The 23,306-nt window shown below is 40.2% G+C and overlaps 1 protein-coding gene across 1 annotated transcript in view; it reads left to right on the top strand.

Annotated features, from left to right (window-relative positions):
• The window catches only part of SLC36A4 (solute carrier family 36 member 4), a 79,016-nt gene that overhangs the window by 2,227 nt on the left and 53,483 nt on the right, over positions 1-23,306 (top strand). The window contains 7 exon segments of the mRNA XM_039563210.1: positions 6,181-6,304; positions 7,032-7,122; positions 8,126-8,214; positions 10,372-10,467; positions 11,652-11,736; positions 20,355-20,582; positions 21,286-21,384. Coding sequence (XP_039419144.1) covers positions 6,181-6,304; positions 7,032-7,122; positions 8,126-8,214; positions 10,372-10,467; positions 11,652-11,736; positions 20,355-20,582; positions 21,286-21,384 — 812 coding nt within the window.

Here is a 23,306-nt window from a genome sequence, read left to right as displayed (position 1 = left end):
TATTCAATAGGAGTAGCTGTAGTGGAAAATAAAAAGGGAGCTGGCTTGTGTATGATTTAATGGGGTTATCTGTTATTTCCCCCTTGAGCTAGGAAAATCTACAAAGGTTTATCCAGCTGGACCAGCATGCCTCTAGCAGTACCATTCATAGTCACTTTGTCTGTCTCTGTAATGTCTTTGGAGGTGGTGGAAGCATGTGACTGAGTAACGTGGCAGTCATGTGTGCTTTGTGGACAAAGCACTACTGTACAGTTAGCTGTCTTCTGGAGAAGTGCTGGCAAGGTTATTTGTAGGCTAAAGAACCTAAATACCTAAACAGGTATTTCCTTCTGTGGTTGAGGGAGTAACTGAGCATTACTTTGAAAATAATTAGTGACAATGTTTTCTTTGTAATTACATTTATCTTGAGAGCCCTGGTTCTGAATGCTGGATTGAAAAGCTTCTCCACAGCACAGAGGCAATACACTGATCATCTGTGAACTGAATGCAGTTGCTGGGAACACCAAGCCTCTCCTGTTGTCACAGATGTGGTTGCTGCCAGATATAAGTGTTGCTTCTGTGTTAACACTGCAGTAGACTCCTTGAATGTGTCTGCTGTTCATAGACTCAGTCACTAACTTTGTCCCATAAGAGCAGCCAGCCTTGGTTGGTGGCAGAAGCTCTGGATATGCCCTCTGGATCACGAATATGACTTTCTATAGCCCGTGGGAAAATATTAGCATAAAGCCGCATTTTAGGCTAATGTAAAGATAATGTGGTGCTGATTTTCTCTTTTATGCAGCAGTCAAAACAGCTGCTTGCTAAATTGAATCTTTATCCCAATTACAGAGGCGCTGGGTCACACTATTTAATAAACACATTTTACTGAACTGTGAATCTTGGGCAGTGTTTCTGGCCCTGTGGGCGTGTTCTTGTCTAGAAGCTGACTGAGCAGTGAAGCATGTACAAGGCCTCCTTTGCCTATTGCTTTTTGCTGAGCACTTCATGTACGTGTGATGTGTTGCTCCGACAAGACCTGTGTGTTCCTTCTCCCATAAATGAGTAAAACCAGCTGATGCAAACAATGGTGTGCTGTATCCTGTCCCCCAAATCTTCATATGCTTGCATGTCAAATCCAGTTCATTCTGTTTGCTGACACTGACTTCAAAAACCTGAAGGGAAAAAACCCCCAAGCGAACAAAAACCGGATTGTATTGTTAAAATGGGTTTAGAAAAGGGGTTTTAGACATTTGTCAGGGGCATGACCTTCTCCAAAGGAGCAATAGAAGATTGTACTTGGCTTTTATTTTTAATATCTCCTTTAAGTTGCTATGCCCACCTGGCAAACTGCTTCATTCTTTTGTCACTATTTCTTCCATAAAATGAAAATGATGGAGATCAGTTTTATCCCTGGTGGTGATGAGTGGTTCAGTTAAATTTGGAAGTGTTAATTGCTTGAGCAATATAGAAAAATTAACTAAAGTTCTCAGTGGAAATTAATTTCTTTGCAGAACTTTTGAACCAGCGGATTTCTTCAGCATGCTCTAAAAGCTTTAGAATTAAGTAAATTTATTAAAAGTTCAAAAGTTTCTTTGGCAGTATGTCCATAAGTGTTGGCAAGATGCTGGCAAATTCTAGGGGATAGAAAAGTACATGTGAAGATACAAAACTGGAAATACTAGTCATAACAATTTTAGCACTATGGATTTAATCTCACTGTGTAACTGGGGGCTGATTAGTGATTAAAATTCGGGTCTTTGAGGATACAGTGTTGACATTTATGCATGATTATAGTGTGATGTGTAGCTGTAATGAATCAGTGATTTATCTCTCCAGTGGCTTAAGGAATTAGTTTCAACATTGGAGTGATAATGCTGGGAGAAGTTGAAATGCACTTTGTGTTGCCTTGGTTGATAGTAGCAGTACTCGCAGAGCTTTTCGGCACCCTGCTTTCATGGATGTTCACAGAAGAAAGCAGAAACAATATCAGTTTAATTAACTGTTAAAGACAATTAGAAAACAGCATTTGATCTGAAAAGATTTTTGTGGTGGAACAAGGAGGAAAGAAATTCATATTGGGTGGTGGAGGGATAGGGCTGAAAATTGACTGGTGCTTTGTCTAAGTGAAAACAAAAGGGTGTGCAGAAATGAGTTTCCTTATTTTTAGTTGTGCTGAATAATGATAATGCAAAATTTTCAGTGAGCTCTGTGTCTGAGCACTGGGATGGATTATTCATAGTGTGTTTGGATGCAGCCAGGACAGTTTGGTGGAGCACGGATCTAATGTTGGCTGAGGTGTGCTCTGCACCATGTGCTTTGTGAGAGCAGCCAGACTCTGAATCAGTCTCTGATTCAGGTATGACATGCATATGCTTTTCTTGTGCTGCAGTTTGAGATTGTATTTAAATTGCACATACTGGACCTTTGTAGGAAGGAATCAAAGGAAATATGGGTATTTGGTGCCAGTTTTCTGGTTGTGACTGCGGACGTTCCAGAATAATTAATTTCAAGCTAGGTCCAAGTATGCAAAGCTCAAGCTTTTTTCCTTTGCTCTAGACTACAAGTTTGGACCCATTAAATTTGGATGTTACACAAACACGGATGTCAATGCAGGTAGGGACTGTGCAGTTGGACACAGCCACATTATTCCAACAATAGGGATGTATTATCAAATGAAAACCCATGCTTAGAAAGTCTTATGATCCAAACCTCCTGTTAATGTCTCAGTACCATTACTGTTAGTGGGCTCACATATTTAGGCCAAAACAGTTAACCAGTCATGGGATGAAGGAGGAAGGATGAGGAAAAGAGACAATTCAATAGCATTTTTATGGCTGGAATAGAGACCAGATAGCATTGTTGGAATGTTTTATGTAATGCAATATTTCAGAGGAACCTGTATAGTTATGGCAACATGAGCTGGTGCTCATTGCTGTTACCTGTGTTTTATAACTTCTAATGGAATTTATTCTCAAATGCATTCTTACATTAGAATAGGAACAGTGAACTCCCAGCCTTAGTGTGCATATTGGAAATGGATATTCTTGAGTCTAATTTAAGCAATTTCTGAGAAAGTGGGTGAATGGGACAGTGGGGCAGTGATAACAATAACCTTTAGATGACTATATGGCTTTAAGAATGGGAAGATGACTTTTCAGAAGAAAAATAGCTTGTGTTAGGAAAATTTTTATTACTTAAAAGATGAGGGGCATGCTTGAGTATGTCTAAATCTATTCTTAAAGGACTACCTTTGGATCAGAAGTTGGGTCAGGAAGTTGGGAGAGAAAGTAAAATGGGATGTCTAAAATGTTCAGAGTCTTCTGTGTGTCATCTGGCTGCATGGTAAACAGTGTAAATGTGTGTATATGTCACATGTTTCAGGTTGCAATGGAAGAAGAAAATTTTACTTTTCTCCCTTGACTGGGCAGTAGGTGATATCCACCAAAGCTGTTGGTCCTAAGGGTCATGCTAGTCCCTTGCTACTGCTAAATAAGAACCTTACTTGCCGCGTGTTGTCATTATTGTTTAGCATTACGAAGAGCATCCTACAAAATGTGATGGAGACAAATCTGGAAATTTTTTTTTTTTTTAATATGTTGTTGAAACTTATGTGATCACAGACTTGCATGCTTGTAGTTCGGCTTGTTCCTTCAGATTGTGACTTTAGAATCAATACGTTAAAGAATGAAAATCAGCCTAATCAATTGCTCACTAGGTGAAACTTCCTACTCCCTCTGATCCCTGAGGAGATAAATGTTGGTTCCAGAACTAGAGTATGCAGGTCTTTGTGAGCATCAAATGAGCCCCACAGGGACTCAGAGCTGAGGGGGAGGATGGTTGTGGCATCCTCAAGAACTAGTCAGCACAGTGCTGTGGGAGCAGAGGGAAGGAACTTTGCTGCTCCTTCTTTTGATCAATTCACAGACTGTATTCCAGGTAGAGAAATGTGATGGAGTCCATCCTGACTTGTGTAATTAGACTATCACTGAGTATGAATTTTCTTTACAGTGTACTTGCTGGTTGAGCCTCTGACCTCTGGTTTTTGCTCGACTGGGCATCTTTGCTTCTGTCAAGTGCTTTCATTGCTGGCTTTCAGCTTTTCCGACATGAAACTTTGATGACCTCTTCGTGTTTTCAGGAGAGTTTGAGCCATATGATTTAATTTTAATGACTTGGATAAGCTGCCTTCTGCTTTGTAGGATTCTTACACATGTTCTACAGTTTTCTTTAGAAGTTTCTGTTGTTTAGCATTGGCTTCAGTGCCCTGCTGGTGGGTTAGACATCTCCAAGGTTTCATAAAAACCTTAATGATTTGTTTAATGGCTGTGGTGGGTTGACCCTGGCTGGATTCTGCGTGTCCACAAAAGCTACTGGAGAAAATATAACAAAATGCTTGTGGGTTGAGATAAGGACAGGGAGAGATCACTCGCCACTTACAGTCATGGGCAAAACAGACTTGACTTGGGTAAATTAATTGAATTTCTTACCAGTCAAATCAGAGCAGGGTAATGAGAAATAAGAATAAATCTAAAAAATCATCTCTCCCTTCTTTTCAGGTGATCAACTTCACCCATAATTTCTGTACTTCCTCCCCTCCACTGGTGCAGGGAGATGGGGAATGGGGGCTGCAGTTAGTTCATCACATGTTGTTTCTTCTCCTTCTTTCTCTTCGGGGGGAGGACTCCTCACACTCTTCCCATGTTCCAGTGTGGGTCCTTCCCATGTGAGACAGTCTTCCAGAAACTGTGTGTGTCCCCTACTGGGTCACAAACCTGCCAGCAAACCTGCTCCAAGCTTAGGCTTTTCTCTCCGTGGGGCCACAGGTCCTCTGCCAGGAGTCTGCTCCATCGTAGGCTTCCCCCGAGGTTACAGCCTCCTTTGGGCATCCCCCTGCTCCACTGTGGGTCCCTCCAGGGGCTGCAGCTGGATCTCTGCTCCACCCTGCACCTCCATGGGCTGCAGGGGCACAGCTGCCTCATGAGGGGCTGCACCAGGGGCTGCAGGGGAATCTCTGCTCTGGCACCTGGAGCACCTCCTGCCGCTCCTTCTGCACTGACCTTGGGGTTTGTGGGGCTGTTCCTGTCACATATTCTCAGTCCACTCTCCAGCTGTTGCTGCTCTGCAGGTTTGTTTTCCCTTCTTAACTATGTTATTGCAGAGGTGCTGCCACCATCACTGGTGGGCTTGGACTTGTCCAGCAAATCATCATGAAACCAGCTGACATTGGCTCTGTTGACATGGCGGAAGCTTCCAGCAGCTTGTCACAGAAGCTGCTCCTGTAGCCCCATCACTACCAAAACCTTGACACGAAATGGCTGCTTTGTAATGTAAATGTAAATGTGGTGTGGTTTTTTTGTTTGTATGGGGTTTTTTTAATACAAAATGTTAACATCATAGGGATTTCTCTTTTTTTTTTGGAGAAAGTTACGGAAATTGGGACTTATTCAACATATTTTATGAATGGATACTGTGGTAGGCAAGTGTAGGGTAAATAATCTTTTTGCTCTTGGCAGGATTTGCTTTGCTTAACTGTAGTAATTTAAAATGGTTATAATTTCCTCAACATTAAAGTGGCATAAGCTGTTAGTTTTGCCTGAAAGGCAATTTTGTTCACTACTGACTGCTTGCTGTTACTTGGTGCTGTTATTTGGCTGGAGTTTTATGCCAGTTTAAAAAGGTTCATGAAATTGCAGCTTTCAAAGCATGCAGCCTGATTCCTGTGTTTTGGTTCTTTCTTCAATGAGTGGACATATTTTCTGTGAGATCTGTCTTACCAATCTGTTTTAGGATGGGGATGTGCCCTTGCTCACCACTGCTGAGTGCAGACTGAGTGTTTAATTCTGCAGTAGCTACCAGTGGTTAAGATGAATCTCATCCTTTTGTAATGATGAATGACTTTTCTGTTTTGCTTAATGTTGCATTAGCTTGCAAAATGATTTAAACCAGCGACATTTCCATGATAGAAAGTTGTTTTTCTTAATGAAAAACTGTCGTGTTTGGCCATAATAATAATGAGATGATGTTCCACTTTAAAGAGAGAGGATATCCTGTGCAAGCTTGTGCTCCATGTATCTGCTTAAATCATCTTTATAGTTAGGAACATGTTTAAACCTCATGGCCTGGGAAGTTTGAATCATGTTTTGCTTCTGAACTGTAAAAGCTTGTTTCTAATGCTAATGTAGTGTTAACTCTGTTGTACAGGCATGGAAGTAATGAAGCCTTTAATTGATGAAGAAGACTCAGATGGCATCTCAGATGAAGAGCATGAAAATACTTTCCTGCCAGTTAAGACGCATTACCAGCTTGAGAATGAAGAAAGCATTACGTATGTGTTAAGTATCCGCTTATTCAAATTTCTTGCCTCTGACTTGTTTCTTGTGAGCAGTTTACTGAACTCTGAAGGGGTTTTCTTGCACCTGCAGAAGAGTTTTGTGGTTATAAATAAGGACTTCGCATAGTTCTCCCAAAAAGCAGCTCATTTTGAGTAGGTTCTCTGTTCTTTTGATGCAAACAATATACTGGCTATAAAATATTCCAAGGTTCCCATTTGTAAAGGAATTGGGATACTCAACTCCAAGTGCTGTTTAAAGAAGATTTTGAGAAGACTATGGAGATAACCTGTTTTGAAAGTTTCATTATAAAAGCTTGTAAAGGTTTTGGGTTTTCTTTCTTTGGATAAAGCTTTGGCTGACAGCATTGTGATTTGCAGCTGATGATTGTTTCGAATGTTACTGGTTTTAAAATGACATTGATAAAACTTGGTAATTTTGACTCTGAGGCAGGAGAACTATGAAATTTCTGAGAAATTAATATTTCATAAGCTGGAATAAAGACCTGAAGATCAGACATGTGTGTTCTATTTGGGGGTGCTCACATGTACAGATGAATAAAAACACTATTTGCATGTGCTGCACTTTCTTTAAACTAGCTGGACCACTGTAAGTTGTAAGTTGAAGCTTGAAATTTATTACTTTATTATAGACAGAGGGTGTGGTTTGTTTTTGCCATCTGCCCCATCTGTGTGTACTTCTAATGTGACATTTTATCCTCAGGTTTATACAAACACTGACTCACCTCCTCAAGGGAAACATCGGAACTGGGCTTCTTGGTCTTCCGCTTGCGATAAAAAATGCTGGCATTGTGGTAATTCTTTTTTCATAGACTAGAAAAATCATCTAGAAAGATTTACAGATAAGGTCCTGAAAAACTAAAATCTCAATACTTATTGTTTGTCACTCCCATCTTAGTAGAGTTGTTTCTTCTCTTTAATTTGTTGAAATCAGTACTGAAGATTAAGATTTTTGTTGTTTTAAAGAAAATTACTCTTGCATGAATTGCATTTTTGCTTAGCCAAAGTGTTTTTCTGGTCCAAACAAAAACTTTGTGAGAAAGAAAGAAAGATTTTAATTTACTCAGACTCCTATGATGTCTCATGGGAATTGTTTCTATGGGGTTGTCTTATCTTTGTCCAGACTTCTCTAGAGGCAGATTGTATGTTTTAGGATGAAGCATCAGCTTGTTAAATCAATCAAGTGTTTCTGCAGAAACAGGGTATAGCTCAGGTTGTTTATGGTAACAAACAATTGGTAACAAACAATGCATTTCCTAGGGCAGGGTAAATTTAATCAAATGAAATTTCATCTTATGACTAAATAATCCTGTAACTCCATAGCACAGGTTGTTAGTTTGAGAGTGAAAGTTACATGTGTGTAAGGCAAGTTCCTTCTGTGAAAACTTCAGGTCAAACTCCGGCTCTGAAACAAGTGATACAATTTGGTAATTATCTATAACTTGTAACTTTTACTGTCATTTCCACTTCAAAGTAGTTCAAACCACTGAATTGTGTAGTCTGTGCAGTCTTCTCTCTTGACAAACTTCTTTGGCAGCTGAAGCAGTTAGAGGAGTGAAGTACCCATTTGGTACTTGTGGCTTGATCACCCCTGAACAGCCTTCTCTTAAGTTGTGAACTGAAACTAATGGATGCCATGAAACATCAGCAGCAACACCACACTGAGGGGGAAAAGTTTTTAGTTATTACTTTATTTGCTACAATGTGAAGCTTTTTTCGTGTAAAAATTTTTCCCCAGCATATTTTCATTAAATTTTCTGTATCTCCTGTGTTGTCCCTTTTTTTTTTCCGTACCAGGTTGGACCAATCAGCCTTGTGTTCATAGGAGTTATATCTGTTCACTGTATGCACATCTTGGTACGTTGCAGCCACTGTCTATGTCAGAGGTAAATGTGGAACTACTCATTCAGTTGCTGAGTTTGAGTATTATTTTTTTTCATTTCTCTTTTCTGTCTGTGATTTTCAGTCTACAAAGTATTCTGATGCTGCAGCAGTTTCTTCTGTCAGTTTAGAATCTTCTACTCAAATTCTTAGCGTGCACCTAGTAATGACAGCCATGCTTTGTGCAACTGTCTTGGTTTGAAAGACAGGTGTCTGCTAAGGAAGGCAGAAGCCTCCCTTGGAATGGCAGATGCAACCCCTTCCCTCCGAGTTATTATAATTTTGAAATCAAGGGCTTTTTTAGGCAAAGATGTGGGAAATAGGAATAACAGTTCTTTACTATTATATATATACCCAGTCAAACAAACAACAATAACCATGGCAGTGACAGCAATCAATCACAAACCCAGTGCCAGCCTTCTCGGCTGTCAGGCCCTTTCCCCTCGGGTGCAGTTCCGCTCGCAGCCGGCAGGGGCGCTGGCGGCTCCCGGTGAGCAGGGCAGGTGCGATGGTTCCCCCGCGGCTGCAGGGGGCGCTCCGGAGCGAGCTCGGGAAACACGTGGCACCGGTGCCCTGGGATCCCGGGAAGGGATGGGACAAAGGCTTCACAAACCCCAGACGGCTGGCCCCGGTGTCCAGCCGGACCCTCGGGAACAGCAGGCTGGAAGGGCAGGGACGAGCACAGATCCCGGATGGCAGACGAGGTGTATCCAAGCGGGGAACCCCCCGGAGGTCTGGGAAGGCAAGGTGAGCAGGGCTACAACGCAATGAAGGCTCGAAGCAGCGGCGGGGGCAGGGCAGCCACAGCCCGGCTCCCAGTGGGGCAGGGAAGGCGGGCTTTGGGGTCCCGGGGCTTCTCCAGCAGAAGGAAAAGCAGCCGAAGAAAGCAGCCTCCCTCTCTGTCCAGCTGCGAACTCGGAGACCGACTGCCCACACACCCAGGTGAAAGAAAAGGAGCAGTCAGCTCTTCTGTTTTTCTTAAGTACCCAGCCATTTATTCCCGTAGCAACATGTATGGGCAAAATTCCTTTAACAGAAAAAAACCCCTAAAAACCAGGAGAGCTCCTAAAACCCCAACAGCAACACAGTGAAAAAACATATTTGTTCTCTGCTCTTATACAAAATGAGGTTGGTTTAACTTGTGTTGCCCAGTACCCTCTTCCCTGCTGGCTAATAATCAGGTTTTAACTCACTACAGTTTAGGTGCTTGTTTTCAGTCAGTTAGTCCTTCTTTTTATTCATAGCTTTATTCATAGCTTTGAAAAACGTATAATTTATAAATACCCCTTTAATAAGTACTTTATAGGAATAAAAGAAGTAAGAAATGCTGTCAATGTCTTTCGTGATTATATGTGAGCTCTGTCTCTGAATTGTGGCAACCTGATTCCTTGAAATTATAGTGGTGAAGGAATGTGTTAAAGTGATCCCAGTGAGCAGATAAACTGAATATTCCTCCAAGTGAGACGTGCAATACTGGGGGAAGCAGTAACTCAGATTTGACTGATAGAGTATTTTGATTAGTAGTGACTTTCGTTAAACATTTTTATTGTACTGTTAGGTGTTAAAGAGAAGCAGTGGGAGGGTCTCATGTTTCAAAGTGCAATGAACTTTTGAACTGAGTAGAATCACGAAACTATTCATGTCCCTGTAGCTGGAAAATCTATTTTACCAAATTAATATGATACTGTACTTTGAACAGACCCTGTCATTCCTGAATTTTTCCTCTGTAGTTTTGAATGGTCTTTAAAGTTGATGAGTGAAATAAGATCATTGAATCAATTGTGGTTAACTGCTTGTGCAGCAAGAGTTGTTGTATTTTGTTTAAGTTCTTTGTGGCTTTTAGATTTGAGGTTAATTTCTTAAACTCATAAGAATATGATTTTGGAGTAATTATCAAAAAAACCCCTTGTTTTGTAAGAAACTCATTTAATACTGTTGAACTGGGGGGAAGCAACACTGTGTCTCACATGCTTGTAGAGTGCTAAGTAGCCCTTCCTGGAGTATAGAAGCCCCAACCATATCTCTGAAGTTCAGCAGCAGCACAGTGTTGCCAGAGGTGACAACTTGTTATCATCATGGAAGACCAACAGCATTTTCATAGTAGGGTTCTAGGTCCTCCTAGTTTCTGATAACTCTGTTCTTCCTTTACTTTTTGATCTCAGGATGAAGAAGTCCTCACTGGGATATAGTGATACAGTTAGCTGTGCAATGGAAGTGGGGCCCCTGACTGCGCTTCAGAAACGAGCTTCTTGGGGCCGGTATGTTTGAATTAGAATTTAATTGAGGAAATTAAGTTTTTTAAGTTAATGGCTGCACTTGGAATGATTAGGAGATTTCCATTTTACTAAGATGTTACCTTCCTTAAAAATGCTTTTATGCAGTGTTACTTGTTATTTCCTGGTGCCAGCTAGTAGTTGTGAGATGGGAGGATGTGTGACTCTATTAGGCATTTCAATTTTCAGTTCTACAGGAGCTCTGAAGAAAAAGAATTTTGTTTAGTGATATAGGAAGAGATGTGTTGTAACCAGAAGTGCATTCTCTATTGTCTAATGTGGTGAAGTAGTTTAAGTTTTCATTCTCTTTTCCCAGCATTTCTCTGCATTGCAGGTTGACACTGCAAATGTTAATTACTTTAATATGTGTGCTCTGAAAGGAAGCAAAACAATTCTTTGATTCCTGTTTAGATATAACATACAGATAATGGAGAAATACTTACTATTTTTGCAATAATGACATGAAGATATAAATGACTTGTGTCTGTTAAATATTTTATCCCTCTTTACGTAAAATACATTATTTTTTCTTTGCCAATTGTTGCTGTTTGTAGAGTTTATGGTACTGACTGCAGAGTAGTGAAATTCCAAATCTGAAACAGGCATGTTGTTCAGCATTAGTTTAAAATGGTTTTTACCTCACTCGTGGAAGAATTTTTTATATTCCTGTTATTTTCAAGGATGCAGCATCTTGCTAGTGAGCTAGTGTTTTAAGATCTTTTGTGATAACTTTGTAGGAATGGAGTAGAGCTCAATTAGAGGGAAAATCGGTTTGTTTGGATAGATGATGACAGTTTTCTATTGCACCAAAGAGTGACAAGCCTCAAGTGGCAATTGGGTCTCCAGAGACTCTGTGCTGCAGCAAATCTGTTCTCTGGGGCAGATCTCTGCTCTGTGCTTGCCTCTAGCAGAGTTTCATTACAGTCTGTCCTCAGGCCACCTCTGTGTATCACTTTTTTCAAGCACAGTCTGAGCCACAGTGTTCTTTCTGTAAACACCACCCAGGTTTGACATAGGAGGAACATGCAGTGCACGGCTTGTGAGATTAATGTGCCATTTGAATCTAGCATTTTGACTACTCTGAAAAGGAGCAGGAGTTGTGTATTAGGTAGCAATGGGTTAATAGTTTGGATTTTAAGTATAATGTATGTTTGTTTTTTCTTCCTCAGGTGTATTGTGGACTTTTTCCTAGTGATAACACAGCTGGGGTTTTGTGCCGTTTATGTTGTGTTCTTGGCAGAAAATGTGAAACAAGTGAGTAATGCTGCCATATGGAAGCAGTTATGGGTTTAGATTCATTTTTCCTCACTTTATTTCCTATAAAGCTTTTGGTAAAAAGGGGCAATGGGCAAGGTGAACTAAATTCAGATCTTGTGAAAGTGTATATTTCCTTCTGACTTGTTTGTTGAATTTAAAAATTAATTGTGGAAATGATGGAAAATAAGGCATAAACTCGTCTAGGAGCCAGTTGCTCCAGAATTTTTTTTTTTTTTCTCTAGGCTTTCTGCTGACTTCCTTTTTTTCCCCCCCAACATCCTGGACATATTATCCTTTTCAAGTAACTGGAATTTCTTTTTTGGTCCTTGTTTAGTCCCTTCTATTCACAGGATCCACTGTATCTAAATGAATCCTGATTTTTTTGCAAAAAATGCCTGACATTGAAATTTCCACAGCTTCCTCAGTAGTCAGTTCCAGTGCTTTCTTTATCTGTTAGACAGCTGCTTCTTTGTAGAAGCTTCAAATTTCTTACTGATATTGTAAGTTCTTTATTTCTTGTTCTAGCTAGAAGTAATTTATTCTTTTCTATTTGTGGACGCCTTTTATATTTTTGAATATTTTTATCCTGTCTCCCCTCTATCTAATAGAGGGGAGACATGATATAATTTTAAAATTGTTTTTGCTCTTCTGTGAACTCTTTGCATTTGGTCACATCTCTTTCTTTCAAGTTTTATCCCTGAATTGCGTAAGTCAACTAAACATTGCAAATGGATCACCACAACCACAAATGCCTTTACACATCGCATTGCAATCCCCAAACCTTTCAATAAAACCCGGCTACCCCTTTTCTTCCCTACAGCCATCCATCACTGACAAAAGCAAACAAAACCATGCCTGTCACTTTTGTGACAGCTGCTCCTGCTTTCATTCACCTGCTTTGTCTCTTGTTCTCCAGTCCTTCTAAGCTCTTTCTCATAGGGGGATTCTGTTGATGGAGTCCCTGGTGGGTGTTGTTCCCTCCTCTGGGCACACTGGGAAGTTGCAGTCAGCAGTTTGTGTGTCTGAGCATGTGGTCCATGGAGGGTCAGCTGGCACAGGATGGATGCTCAAACACAGGCATGTTGAGCATGTGGTGCTTGCTCTTCCATGGGCTTTTTATGATTCTAGGACTCTACCAGAGTGCTGTGTTGTGTTTTCTGCTCTGGAGACTATGATTAGTCAGTTGTCATAAAGATAATGAGTCTGAGTCTGGGCCTGTGTCTGTACAAGCACTGGTGAGGCAGCACCTCGAGTTCTGTGTCCAGTTCTGGGCCCCTCACTTCAAGAAAGACATTGAGGTGCCAGAGTGAGCCCAGAGAAAGGCAGTGGGGCTGGGAAGGAGTCTAGAGAGTAAGTCATATGAGGAGTGACTGAGGGAGCTGGGAGTGTTAAACTTGGAGAAAAGGAGGCTCAGGACTGACCTTACTACTCGGTACAACTACCTGAAAGAACAGTGTAGCCAGGTGGGGCTTGGCATCTTCTCCCAGACAACAAGTGGCAGGATGAAAGGACATAGCCTGAAGCTGTGCCAGGGAAGGCTTGAGGTTGGACATCAGGAAGAATTTCTTAATGGAAAGTGTTGTTAAGCGCTGGAACAGACTACACAGGGAGGTGGTGGAATCACCAGAAACGACTGGATGTGGCACTCAGTGCCATGGTCTAGTTGACAAGGTGATGATCAGTCAAAAGGTTGGACTCAGTGATCTTGGGGATCTTTTCCAGCACAAAATTTCTGTGGTTCTCCGATTCTATGTATGTTCCTGTAATTAGTGAAGTGAGGAAAAAGGTACGGTAGGTTGCTAAGCATTAATCATCCATTCTTATTCTACTCATAAGGTAGGCAGCAGGTGCCTTGGCGTAGCTTACCTTAATTTAATTAGGAAGAAGAGTGTCCCTTTGGGCAGTAAGCACATAGAAGATAGTTTGGTTTTTTTTCATTCCATCATAGATGAGTATTTATATTGTATTTGAGAAGTGTTTCAAGTTCTGTGGATGAAGATCCGTATAGATGAGGCAAATTTGTGTATTTGGAAGCTGGGTACTCTGTAATTTGTATCTTGTAAGGGACAAAAAATATCCCAGCCTTTAAAACTGCAGTCCTACCATCAGAATGTGTCTCAATAGTTAAAAATCCTATCTGATGTCCTTTTGCTGGCCTTCTGAAACAAGATTTTTAATGCATCCTTTGTAATGTAAGGTTGAATTAAAATCTTTCTTATCAAATATTTACCTGATGAACTGATTATGTATGTGCTGTGGCCTTAGGCAAAAGATGAGACTGAATACTTGCTGACCTTGGCTTTTGTAGATTCGTGAAAAAAAAAAATCCCTAAAACCTTATTCAGAAAACATGTTGCTTTCTTGAGGAAGAATTGAAAGCTCTTACAGGAAAGCAACTGCTGCAAAAGCAGTAGCTGCAGAGACCTATAACATGGACCGTATGGATGGATTAAATGCATTGGCAATTCAGAAGTTCCACTTCCAAATGTACTTGATTTGGACTGCTCTGTGCTTGCTCTTCTGTGAGGGAGAAGTCTGTTTTCTTCCTGGCAACTTTCTATTGCAGAAATCAGTCCCGTAGAGGGCACCAAAGAACAAAAATTGGTACAGCCTTAAATCTCTAATGATTGGGGTAGTGAAAGGATGGGGAGGGTGAACAGAGGGAGTGGGGGGTGGGAAGGGGAGAACTAAGATAAAGGGAAAACATAGTAAAAATGCTATTAATGGCACACCTTGACCAATATATCTGCATTATAATCTGTACTTTGCTGATCATATTTACATGTTGGTGTGTGCAAATTAAACCCACCGAAACTGGGGGAAACTTCCACTGAGATTTTTCTGCATTGCATTAGTATTTTCCAGACACTGTGCTACAAGATCCTATTTTCAGTTGTATTGAATGTCAAGTCAAGATTTTCCTAAGGAATATTTTCCAGGAGCACCAAAAAAACTTAGACTGGTGACAAAAGTTCTGGTTAACTCTGTCAGGATGTAATAAGAGGCTTATGGATGAAAGTATTTCAGATTGGAGAAGAACAGTAAAGCTGGAACAAAAATCTTGAGGACTGACTGCAGCAAATCTAGAGAAGGAACACACAGGGATGGGAAAAATAACCTGTGCTCAAAAGGGCATGGTCCCCTTTCATGCCATAGTTACTTGGCGTTTCCTGCTTGGACAGCAGAAGACCCTACGTCAAGAGTCTTGTCATTTCAGTAGAATCATAGACTTGTTAAGGTTGGTTTCGCAACAATTATCAAGACCAGCTGTTAATCCAACACTGCCACGTTCAACACTAAACCATGATCCCAAGTGCCACATCCACACTTTAAAGGGTGATGATTCCAACACTTTCCTGGGCAACTTATTCCAGTGCCTGGCCACCCTTTCAGTGAAAGAAAATGTATCAATTTTCTTATGAATGTTTGCTGAGTTCTCCGGAGAAGTGTCCTCTTTCATTGTTTGCTGATAAAGCTAAGAAATGAAAATTTCTTGCTTTTTGTGAGCTTTTTTTTTAGATCTTTAGCACCCTGAAGATGACTTATTGGTAGCAGGAATGTAGTGGAATTCTGAATTTTTTTCCCATTTTTTTAGGGAAAAAACTCACAAAACTTTGGAAATTGTGCTTAATCATATAACTGGATGTGTTAAAAATGTTGCAAAGTACAATAGTAAGTAGTAATGAAGTGCCAGAACTAAATGAACTGTGAAACATTTATTTGGCCTCTTCGTGCCAAATTACAGGGTTATCTCTCTGATAACATACTGATTTTGTTCCAGATCTGGGCTTGTATATTGCACTGGCTGTTGCTCTGAGCTGAGTAAGGAAGAAATTAGGAGGAACCAGTGAGTTCAAGGACTGCTGTTTTGAGCTCACTGGATGTTGAGAAGTCCATAAAATTGCATGACAGAAAGGGTGTTTTGGGATACAGGCAAGGAAACAGTGGTCTCAGTTGAAGAGACTAAGGAAATGGAATTATTTCTTGCTTCTGAGATAGTTCCCATAAGAAGGAAGCGAGTTCATTAGTTGAACTGAATTTTTTGCAGCCTCTAATTGTGCATTAGTTTTCTGAGTGGAGAAGGAACATGGTAACTAGATTTGCACGAGTGTTTGATCTTCCTGGATTTAGCTGAAGCTGGTGGACACTGTGCTTGGACTGTGTAAATGAGTGAAACAAACGGTTTCAGACATCACACCAGCATGGTAAGTTAACGCTTGAATAACTGAAGTGACTCCTGATGTAGTCTTGTGTCTGGGGACATCACTATGCTTAGTGACTTCAGTGGCTATGTACTTCCTTTCTAGAACCATAATGATATTTCCTCGTGTGGTTTAGGGAAATATTTGACACTTCAGATCATGTTGCGTTGTTCAGGACAAAGACAATTGTGTTCAGGACAAAGGCATCGAGTGTTGGCTGTTCCTCGCTCAGCATGACTGCCATATGCAGTTATGCACCTAGAGAGAGAGCAGTAGGAGATGGAAAATGATTATTGTTCAGAGCAGAAATCTGAGGTAATACTGTTTCTAATATTTAGGAGACTAGGTTAAATAGTTGTTAGTCCATCCTAACACGATCAGCAATAAATTTGTGAAGAACTAAACAGCATATGAAAAAGTTTAAAAACCCCAAATTCTTCCTGCTGTTTTGTATTTTGGTACTTTTGGAACAGTTTTAAGTGTTGTCTGATCAATTTTTAAAAGCAAAATTTAGGAAAACACTTTCAAAGTCATGGTGATGTTAGCCCTCACCTGAACAAGTTAGTATAATCTCATCTTCCTTAGAGTTTTCCTTTGTTACTCTCTGCTGTCAAATCTCCCACAGCCAATTGCTCCACTCTAAGAGGGAGAGTAGTGATCCTTACTTTCTATAACTTTTGCATTTTACTTTCTGATTCAGCCTTCTTTGACCTGTCAGTAACTCTTGCCTGTTTAGTTCTCCCACAAGATTAATCCTTGTTGGATCTTATTTGGTATGCCTCTTCTGAGTCCATGTGCAGCATCACTATTTTTTCACATCTCGAAATCCACCTTTAGGGGATATTTCCTCTGGTCTTGCCTAAGCCCACAAGTGGTACTGCTCTGACTGGTGTTGTTAAAGCTGCTCTCTTGATGTGACATTGATTTAAAGGTAGATATGTCCAAAAAAGGGAAGAAACTGTGTTCTCCTGTGCTCTTTTATCAGTACAACTGTGTCCATAACATGAATTTGAATTTGTACATGATGAGAAAGCACTACATGCTACTTTGAATTTAGCAAGTTTTTCCGTGCTGTCTTTGACAATATCCTTGTATCCAAGTAAGTTTGTTATGGTCTGGATGAAGGGATGGATGGATGGATGGATGGACGGACAGCTAGCTGCAGAGAATAAAAAGCTGTTTGTATGGTCAGATTCAGAGAGTAGTGGTCATGATCATGAGCCAGCAGTGTGCCCTGGTAGCAAAGGAAAGCAACAGCATCCCAGGCTGTATGAACAGAAGAATTGCTGGTAGATGGAGGGAAGTGCTTGTCATCCTTTACTTCCCATTTGTTAGACCATATATAGAACACTCTTCCAGTATTGAATCCTCAATACTGGAATGCCATTGACAGACTGAAGTGAGTTTAGGGGAGGCTGCTGAAATGATTGGGGCTGAAGAACTTGTCCTCTGAGGGCTGGGAAAACTGGGCTTGTTCAGCTTGGAGAAGTGGCTTTTGGAGGACTTAAGATCAGCCCCCCCAGCACTGCAAAGGGTTTGTCTAGAAAATGAAGCCAAGTTCTGTACTGAGGTCAAATGGGAGGGCAAGAGAAAATGGTCAAAAAACATACAAGAAATAGGTACCTCTCGTAGCTCAGACTAAAGACAGCTGTGACTGCAAATCCGGTTAATGTACAATAGTAATCTGTACTGAGCAGGTCCAGAATTTCATTATTTGTATTTTTTAAAAAAATTTTTCCCCCTTCCCAGCTAGAATGTCCTTGATGCCCTGTCTTCTTTCTTTAAACTGCATTTCAAGGAACAGGACCTGCTACAGGCTCCTACAAGTCATGAAGTTTTTGAGAATCCATTTGGCCTCCATTTCGTTCTCCAGTGAATTCTGGAGCAGGGAACAATGTAGGGAGAAGGGTTACCGTGCTTACAATATCATCAAGCGGTTTATGGTGTTGTGGTTTATTGCAGAAATATAACTCCTATCTAAAAGGTGCAAATGGGAGGTGGGAAGGTGGGGCCAGGGAGGCGCAGTCTGACAATTTCAGTCAGCTGTGTTTTGCTGATTGTGCATCAGTATCCATTCCCCTGATGAAGGTTGTGGAGAGTTTGTGTGTAGCTGTAGTATGTTCTTTCTCTGTGCTTTCCTCTGTATTCTTGTGAAAGTAAAAGGCAGATAATTATTAAGGCTATTTTGTGTGACTACACCTACCTAACACAATGTGGAGATGTGATCTCATCACACACAGCCATCAGGGTAGCTGATCACAATAGACCAAAATTTGAATGAAATTTTATGGAGTATTGTACATTGCATTTTCCAGCTGCATTAGCCAGTAAACTCTAGTTGAATGCCTAGTTGGAATTTGGTGGTGGTAATAGGAAAAAAATATTTCTGACTTCAGGCACTTTCTATTGGGGTTTGTGTATACTAAGGGAATGCCTCTGTCTTTAAGGGAAAACTGAAGTGTTTGAATGATTGCAATTATTTGAGTAGAAGCTGGTTTATACTGTGGTATTGCAAAAATGTGGTTTAGAACCTGAACTGTATCTTGCCTGCTAATTTTTTGTTTGGTTTGGGTTTTTTAAGGAATACATGTTTTATTTCTTTTTTTTCTAATAGCTCATCAGGCTACAGATATTTGTACAAATTGAGGACGCACTGGGCTAAATATTTATTGTAGCAGAGAGTTTATGTGCTCAAATCACACTGTGATTCTTAGAAGCTCTTTTACATGTCCTTGTGTGCAGAACACCTCTGGCTTCCTGCAAATGCATGTGAGCAAGTAAACACACAAGACCTGTTAAAGTGAAAGGCCTAAAGTGCTTGTTCTGTATTTTTGTTTTAAGTATGGTGGGAAAGCAGGAAACTTCCACAGAGAGCTTTATTTCATGTGGCATTAGGGAAGTAATTTGGTTAAGTGTTGGACTTACTGCTTGGCAAAGTTGAATTATTGTAGCTGTGTGAATTCAATTCTAAATGTAATTAGATCTTCTTTGTAGCTTTCTGAAAATGATATCTTAATGAAAACTAACAGATGTTAAATGTCTTGCAAGTGACACTTTAGGTTCTTGTAAGGTAGAAATCATCAGTGTTTCCATGATGACCAGTGGCTCTTTTCATATAAAATGAGATTTCTGGAAAACATGCGGTTGCAGAATTGTATCATTGAGCTTTTCCTTTTTCATAGTGGAAAAAAAAAAGCACAGTGCTTTTGGCTACAGACAAAATAGTTTTAAGTTTATTCTTTCTTCCTGAATTTGTGGATTGTTTGAAACAATGGAAATCAAGTGAGTTATTTCAGTTATGTATCAGTTTAGCATTTTTGTTTGTCTCTGTGCTATAAGGAATTTAATTTTTTTTTCACTGTCTAGGTATTTTGTAGCCATCAAGCCAAAGGCTTCATGCAGCGTGAGTAGATTAAGTACAGTCATAGGCTGATTTGTAAGATGGTGAATGCAATGGTAGGGAAGGAAGAGGTACCTAAGGGAAACAACATGATGAGATTTAAAACAAATTGAACTGTTATCATTTTGCAGCAAGCAGAATAACCACCAGCTCTGGATGTTTTGATTGTGGTTTGCACACAGCACAGATGGCTGTGTACATTTCCACAAAATAAATTTTTGGCAGTTGAAGCCACACTGACTTTTTCCCAAAAGAAGCCATGAGAGTCATGAGTAGTCCCAAACTCAATATTCTGATTTGCACTACAGGCAACTATTATAATGTTATGTACAAAAAAACCTAATGAACTGTCACATTGTGTGCTACTGTTAATTTATAGGCATTAATTTGTATCAGTTTAATAGATACAGGACTCAACTCTGTCAGAGCTTATGGTTTTTAGCGTTGAGTTCATGTTCATTAATAAAAAAGTGAAGAGTGAAAAAAATTACTTTGAATTAAATGAAAGACAGGCATGTTCATATTCTAACATTATTTTGTATGTATGCTGCTATGATGTGCATGGTGAAGGCATAAGGCTGTTAGGCACTGAACTCAGGGGCAATAGCATTTTATCATCTAACTCCCTTACTCTCCCTAGGAAAAGTCAAACTCTTAAGATTTAGGCCCAATCTGTCTTGCTTGCTTCCAGTTTACCAAACTCTCCCTTTCTGAAAGGAATCTGATCTAAACTGCACGTGTAAATTTCCTCTTTAGTCAGTGGTGGGATAATGATGCTTTCAAGCCCGGATTTCATCATTTGCCTTAAGTGTGAAACACTTGTGTAGAAGTGCCTTGTCTTCCTCTCTGCACTGAGAGTACACGTACAGGGATCTCAAAATTCCTGTCACTCACCAGGTGAAGCAGAGGGACAAATTTCCCTATAGGAGAACAGCAATGTGACCATATACTCACTGCTACCGCTGTTTAACATTTGGTTTTGTTTGTTTGTTTGTTTGTTTGTTTTAATAAAGGTCCATGAAGGATTCTTGGAAAGTAAGATTGCTCCCATGAATGTTAGTGCCACTGGCAGTTCCTCTGAGAAAAGGAATACTGATTTACGAGTATACATGCTGTGCTTCCTACCATTCCTGGTCCTCCTGGTCTTCATTCGTGACCTTAAGAACCTGTCCTTGCTTTCATTGCTTGCCAATCTGTCCATGGCTGTCAGCCTGGTAATTATTTACCAGTATATTGTTAGAGTGAGTATAAAAAAGTTTACTATCTGTTTTTTCCAGTGTGGCAAGTTATGTTTGTTGCATGTAGCAGTTGGTTTCTGATAGATATACACTGACTGACACTTTCTGAAAGGCAGCAGTATCTTGTATTTGAGGCATCTTAATTTTAGATAATAAAAATATGTCTTTTGATGAGTGGGAAGTGGAGCATGGGGAGGAAGGCAATGAGAGATATTGGCTGGCAAGGAGGCAGGAGAAGTTCTGAAAAAAAATTTGGGTAAGAGCAATTAATCATTCTGCAGGACTTTGGCTTGTATTAAAGAGATGTTATTTTAGTGTCCCTCATGGTTATGAAGAATATCTGTGCAGTACAAAAGCAGGTTAGAAAGAGCAGTACACTAAGAAGTTTGCAGAAGATAAGATTTAAGATGTGCACTTTTCCCTTCTGTTTTAATTCATGCTCCCGCATGCACACCAGTGTGATACTTTAAATGTGAAAATACCTAGTGACAGTGATAGAACCTAGAATAAATACATCTGCAAGTTTCTGTGTGGGAAGGTGGCTATAAATGTGTATAAAGGACTAAGTTTGGGAGGAAAACCAGGGATTGTAAATAGCAACGTATACACCACTGTCGACATGTACTGAGTTTTCTTTCATATAGCATAATACATCAATCAAAATTGTAGGAAGAGCTAATGCCCTGTTTTGCTTTGTTTTCTTCAGGATATAGCAGATCCTCGAAAACTGCCTTCTATGGTTGGCTGGAAGAAATACCCACTGTTTTTTGGGACTGCAGTATTTGCTTTTGAAGGAATTGGTGTGGTAAGTGCTTTTTACTGACTTTTCAGAATCACTGGCTCTATGCTGAGGATACAGGCAGTTTTACTCCTGTTGTTATTTTCTTGGTTTTGTTGAAGCACTAATCTCCTGTGTTGGTATGAAAGGGATTAATTTGTCTGGTCAAATTAAGGCAAAAGTTGTGGACACAACATCCCCATCATTTGGATGCTTAGCCCCCTCCCAAATTGCAAAAATGCCTTTAGTCCCAAATAGTTAATGTCAGGAAAATCCACAAACGCCAGAGGTTTATGTCCAAAAAGGAGACAGAGGAGTCCTGTGACTTTATTCGAATAAAGGGAGAGAGTCCACCGGGGCACACGCCCGCGGGGTTTTCTCTCTCAAGGTTTCGGAGGGCGCAGCCTCCTTTTATCGCAACTCCTGGCCTCATGTCCTGGCCTCTTCCTTTCCCCACTGGCTGAGGTACTAGGAAGGTACAGCCTTCCCGAACTGCCTACCCCATATTCCCCCGTTGAACCTACTGTTTTACCCCAAAGTTCAGAAGCCCAGGCTTGTGCAGGCCCTTGTCTGTTTCAGGAGCCAAGCTGAGTGGGCTCTGCAACAAACCGGCTGCCCAAAGTTAGTAGAGACATTAAGACCCATTTCAAAGATGTTACCCATACCTTCACCCATCAAATTGTTTGTAAAGACATGAGCTTTCCTGTCTTTAGTTAACCATTTTTGTTCCACCTGATAAATTTTAAAAAGTAGCTAAAGAGATGTCTGGGAATGGTAGGTCATAAATTGTTGGGAAATTACTGTATATGCTTTATTTGTTACATATTTACATACTTAGACAAGTGTTACGCTTAAAGTGTATGCTTAAAATTTAATAACAACCAACCAACCCCTCCTTCTGTCCCCCCTCCTCCCCTCCATCCCCAATAAAAACCCCAAACAAACCCAAACTAAAACAACTCCAAACCAGCATGCTATTAGTCTGAAATGATTCTGTCACTCATATACCACAGAAGATTTTCAAGTCTGTTTTCTTTTTTGGATTTGACAACTCTGACTTAAACCGGATTATTTTACCTTGCTGCTGTCTTATCAGTGGCAGAAGAGCTGAATAGGAAAACCTTTTACCTTACGTTACAAAAGTGCGTTTTCAAACTGTTTTCCACTGTTTCTCACATACAAACTGATGGATGCAGAGGTTTAGCTATCATTTGTCTATCTGGACATCTTTCCTTTTCCATCCATCTGGAACTTTCATTATAGGAAATCAGTTGTTTGTCTGAGATTATTTGATGCCTGGAGGTCTTGGGGAAAGAAACCTCGCCAGGCTCAGAGAATCAAATTGGACTACACTAAGGTTGTTACTTTTAGGTTATGTAGTCTGCCTGGGACAGACTGGACTTACTGTGTGTGTCATGCACAGTAAATCTGAAGAGTGTCCCAGTCGTATCAGGTTTGCTCATGTACTGCATAGCACACAGGTATTTGTAGCCAGGGAATCCCAAGTGAGAATCCTGTAAGCCTCGGGAAAATGGTGAAGGCTTATCATTGGTTAGCAGTAGCTTATTGAATTATAGGTAGGGAATTGGTTTATAGTAATTATTTTCTGGCACGTTAGACGAATTAGCTCCTTAAATTTACATCAGTAGTAGCAGCATTGACTTCCAATGTAAGCCTTGTAAAGAACAGCCCAGAACATTTGCTTGTTTGACTCCCTGGAGAGTTCTTTAAGACCTCCAAATTTTTTTCTCTCTTTTATTCTATTAATATTTATTTTATTTTCCCTCTTTTATTCTATTCTATTTATTTTATTCTCTATTTATAGTGATGTAGGGTTCATTCTGTTTTTACCTTTAAAACATAAAAATACTGCTTTATATTGTTAGATATTAGTGTTATGTAGGTATTGCATGTATTTCTGTATAGGCTGTCTCTGTTTTTTGCTTGGT

This window comes from Corvus cornix, chromosome 1 (assembly GCF_000738735.6).
Source record: "Corvus cornix cornix isolate S_Up_H32 chromosome 1, ASM73873v5, whole genome shotgun sequence".
NCBI lineage: Eukaryota > Metazoa > Chordata > Aves > Passeriformes > Corvidae > Corvus > Corvus cornix.
Note: the sequence above shows the minus strand (reverse complement) of the source record. Positions and strands in the feature narration are given on the sequence as shown.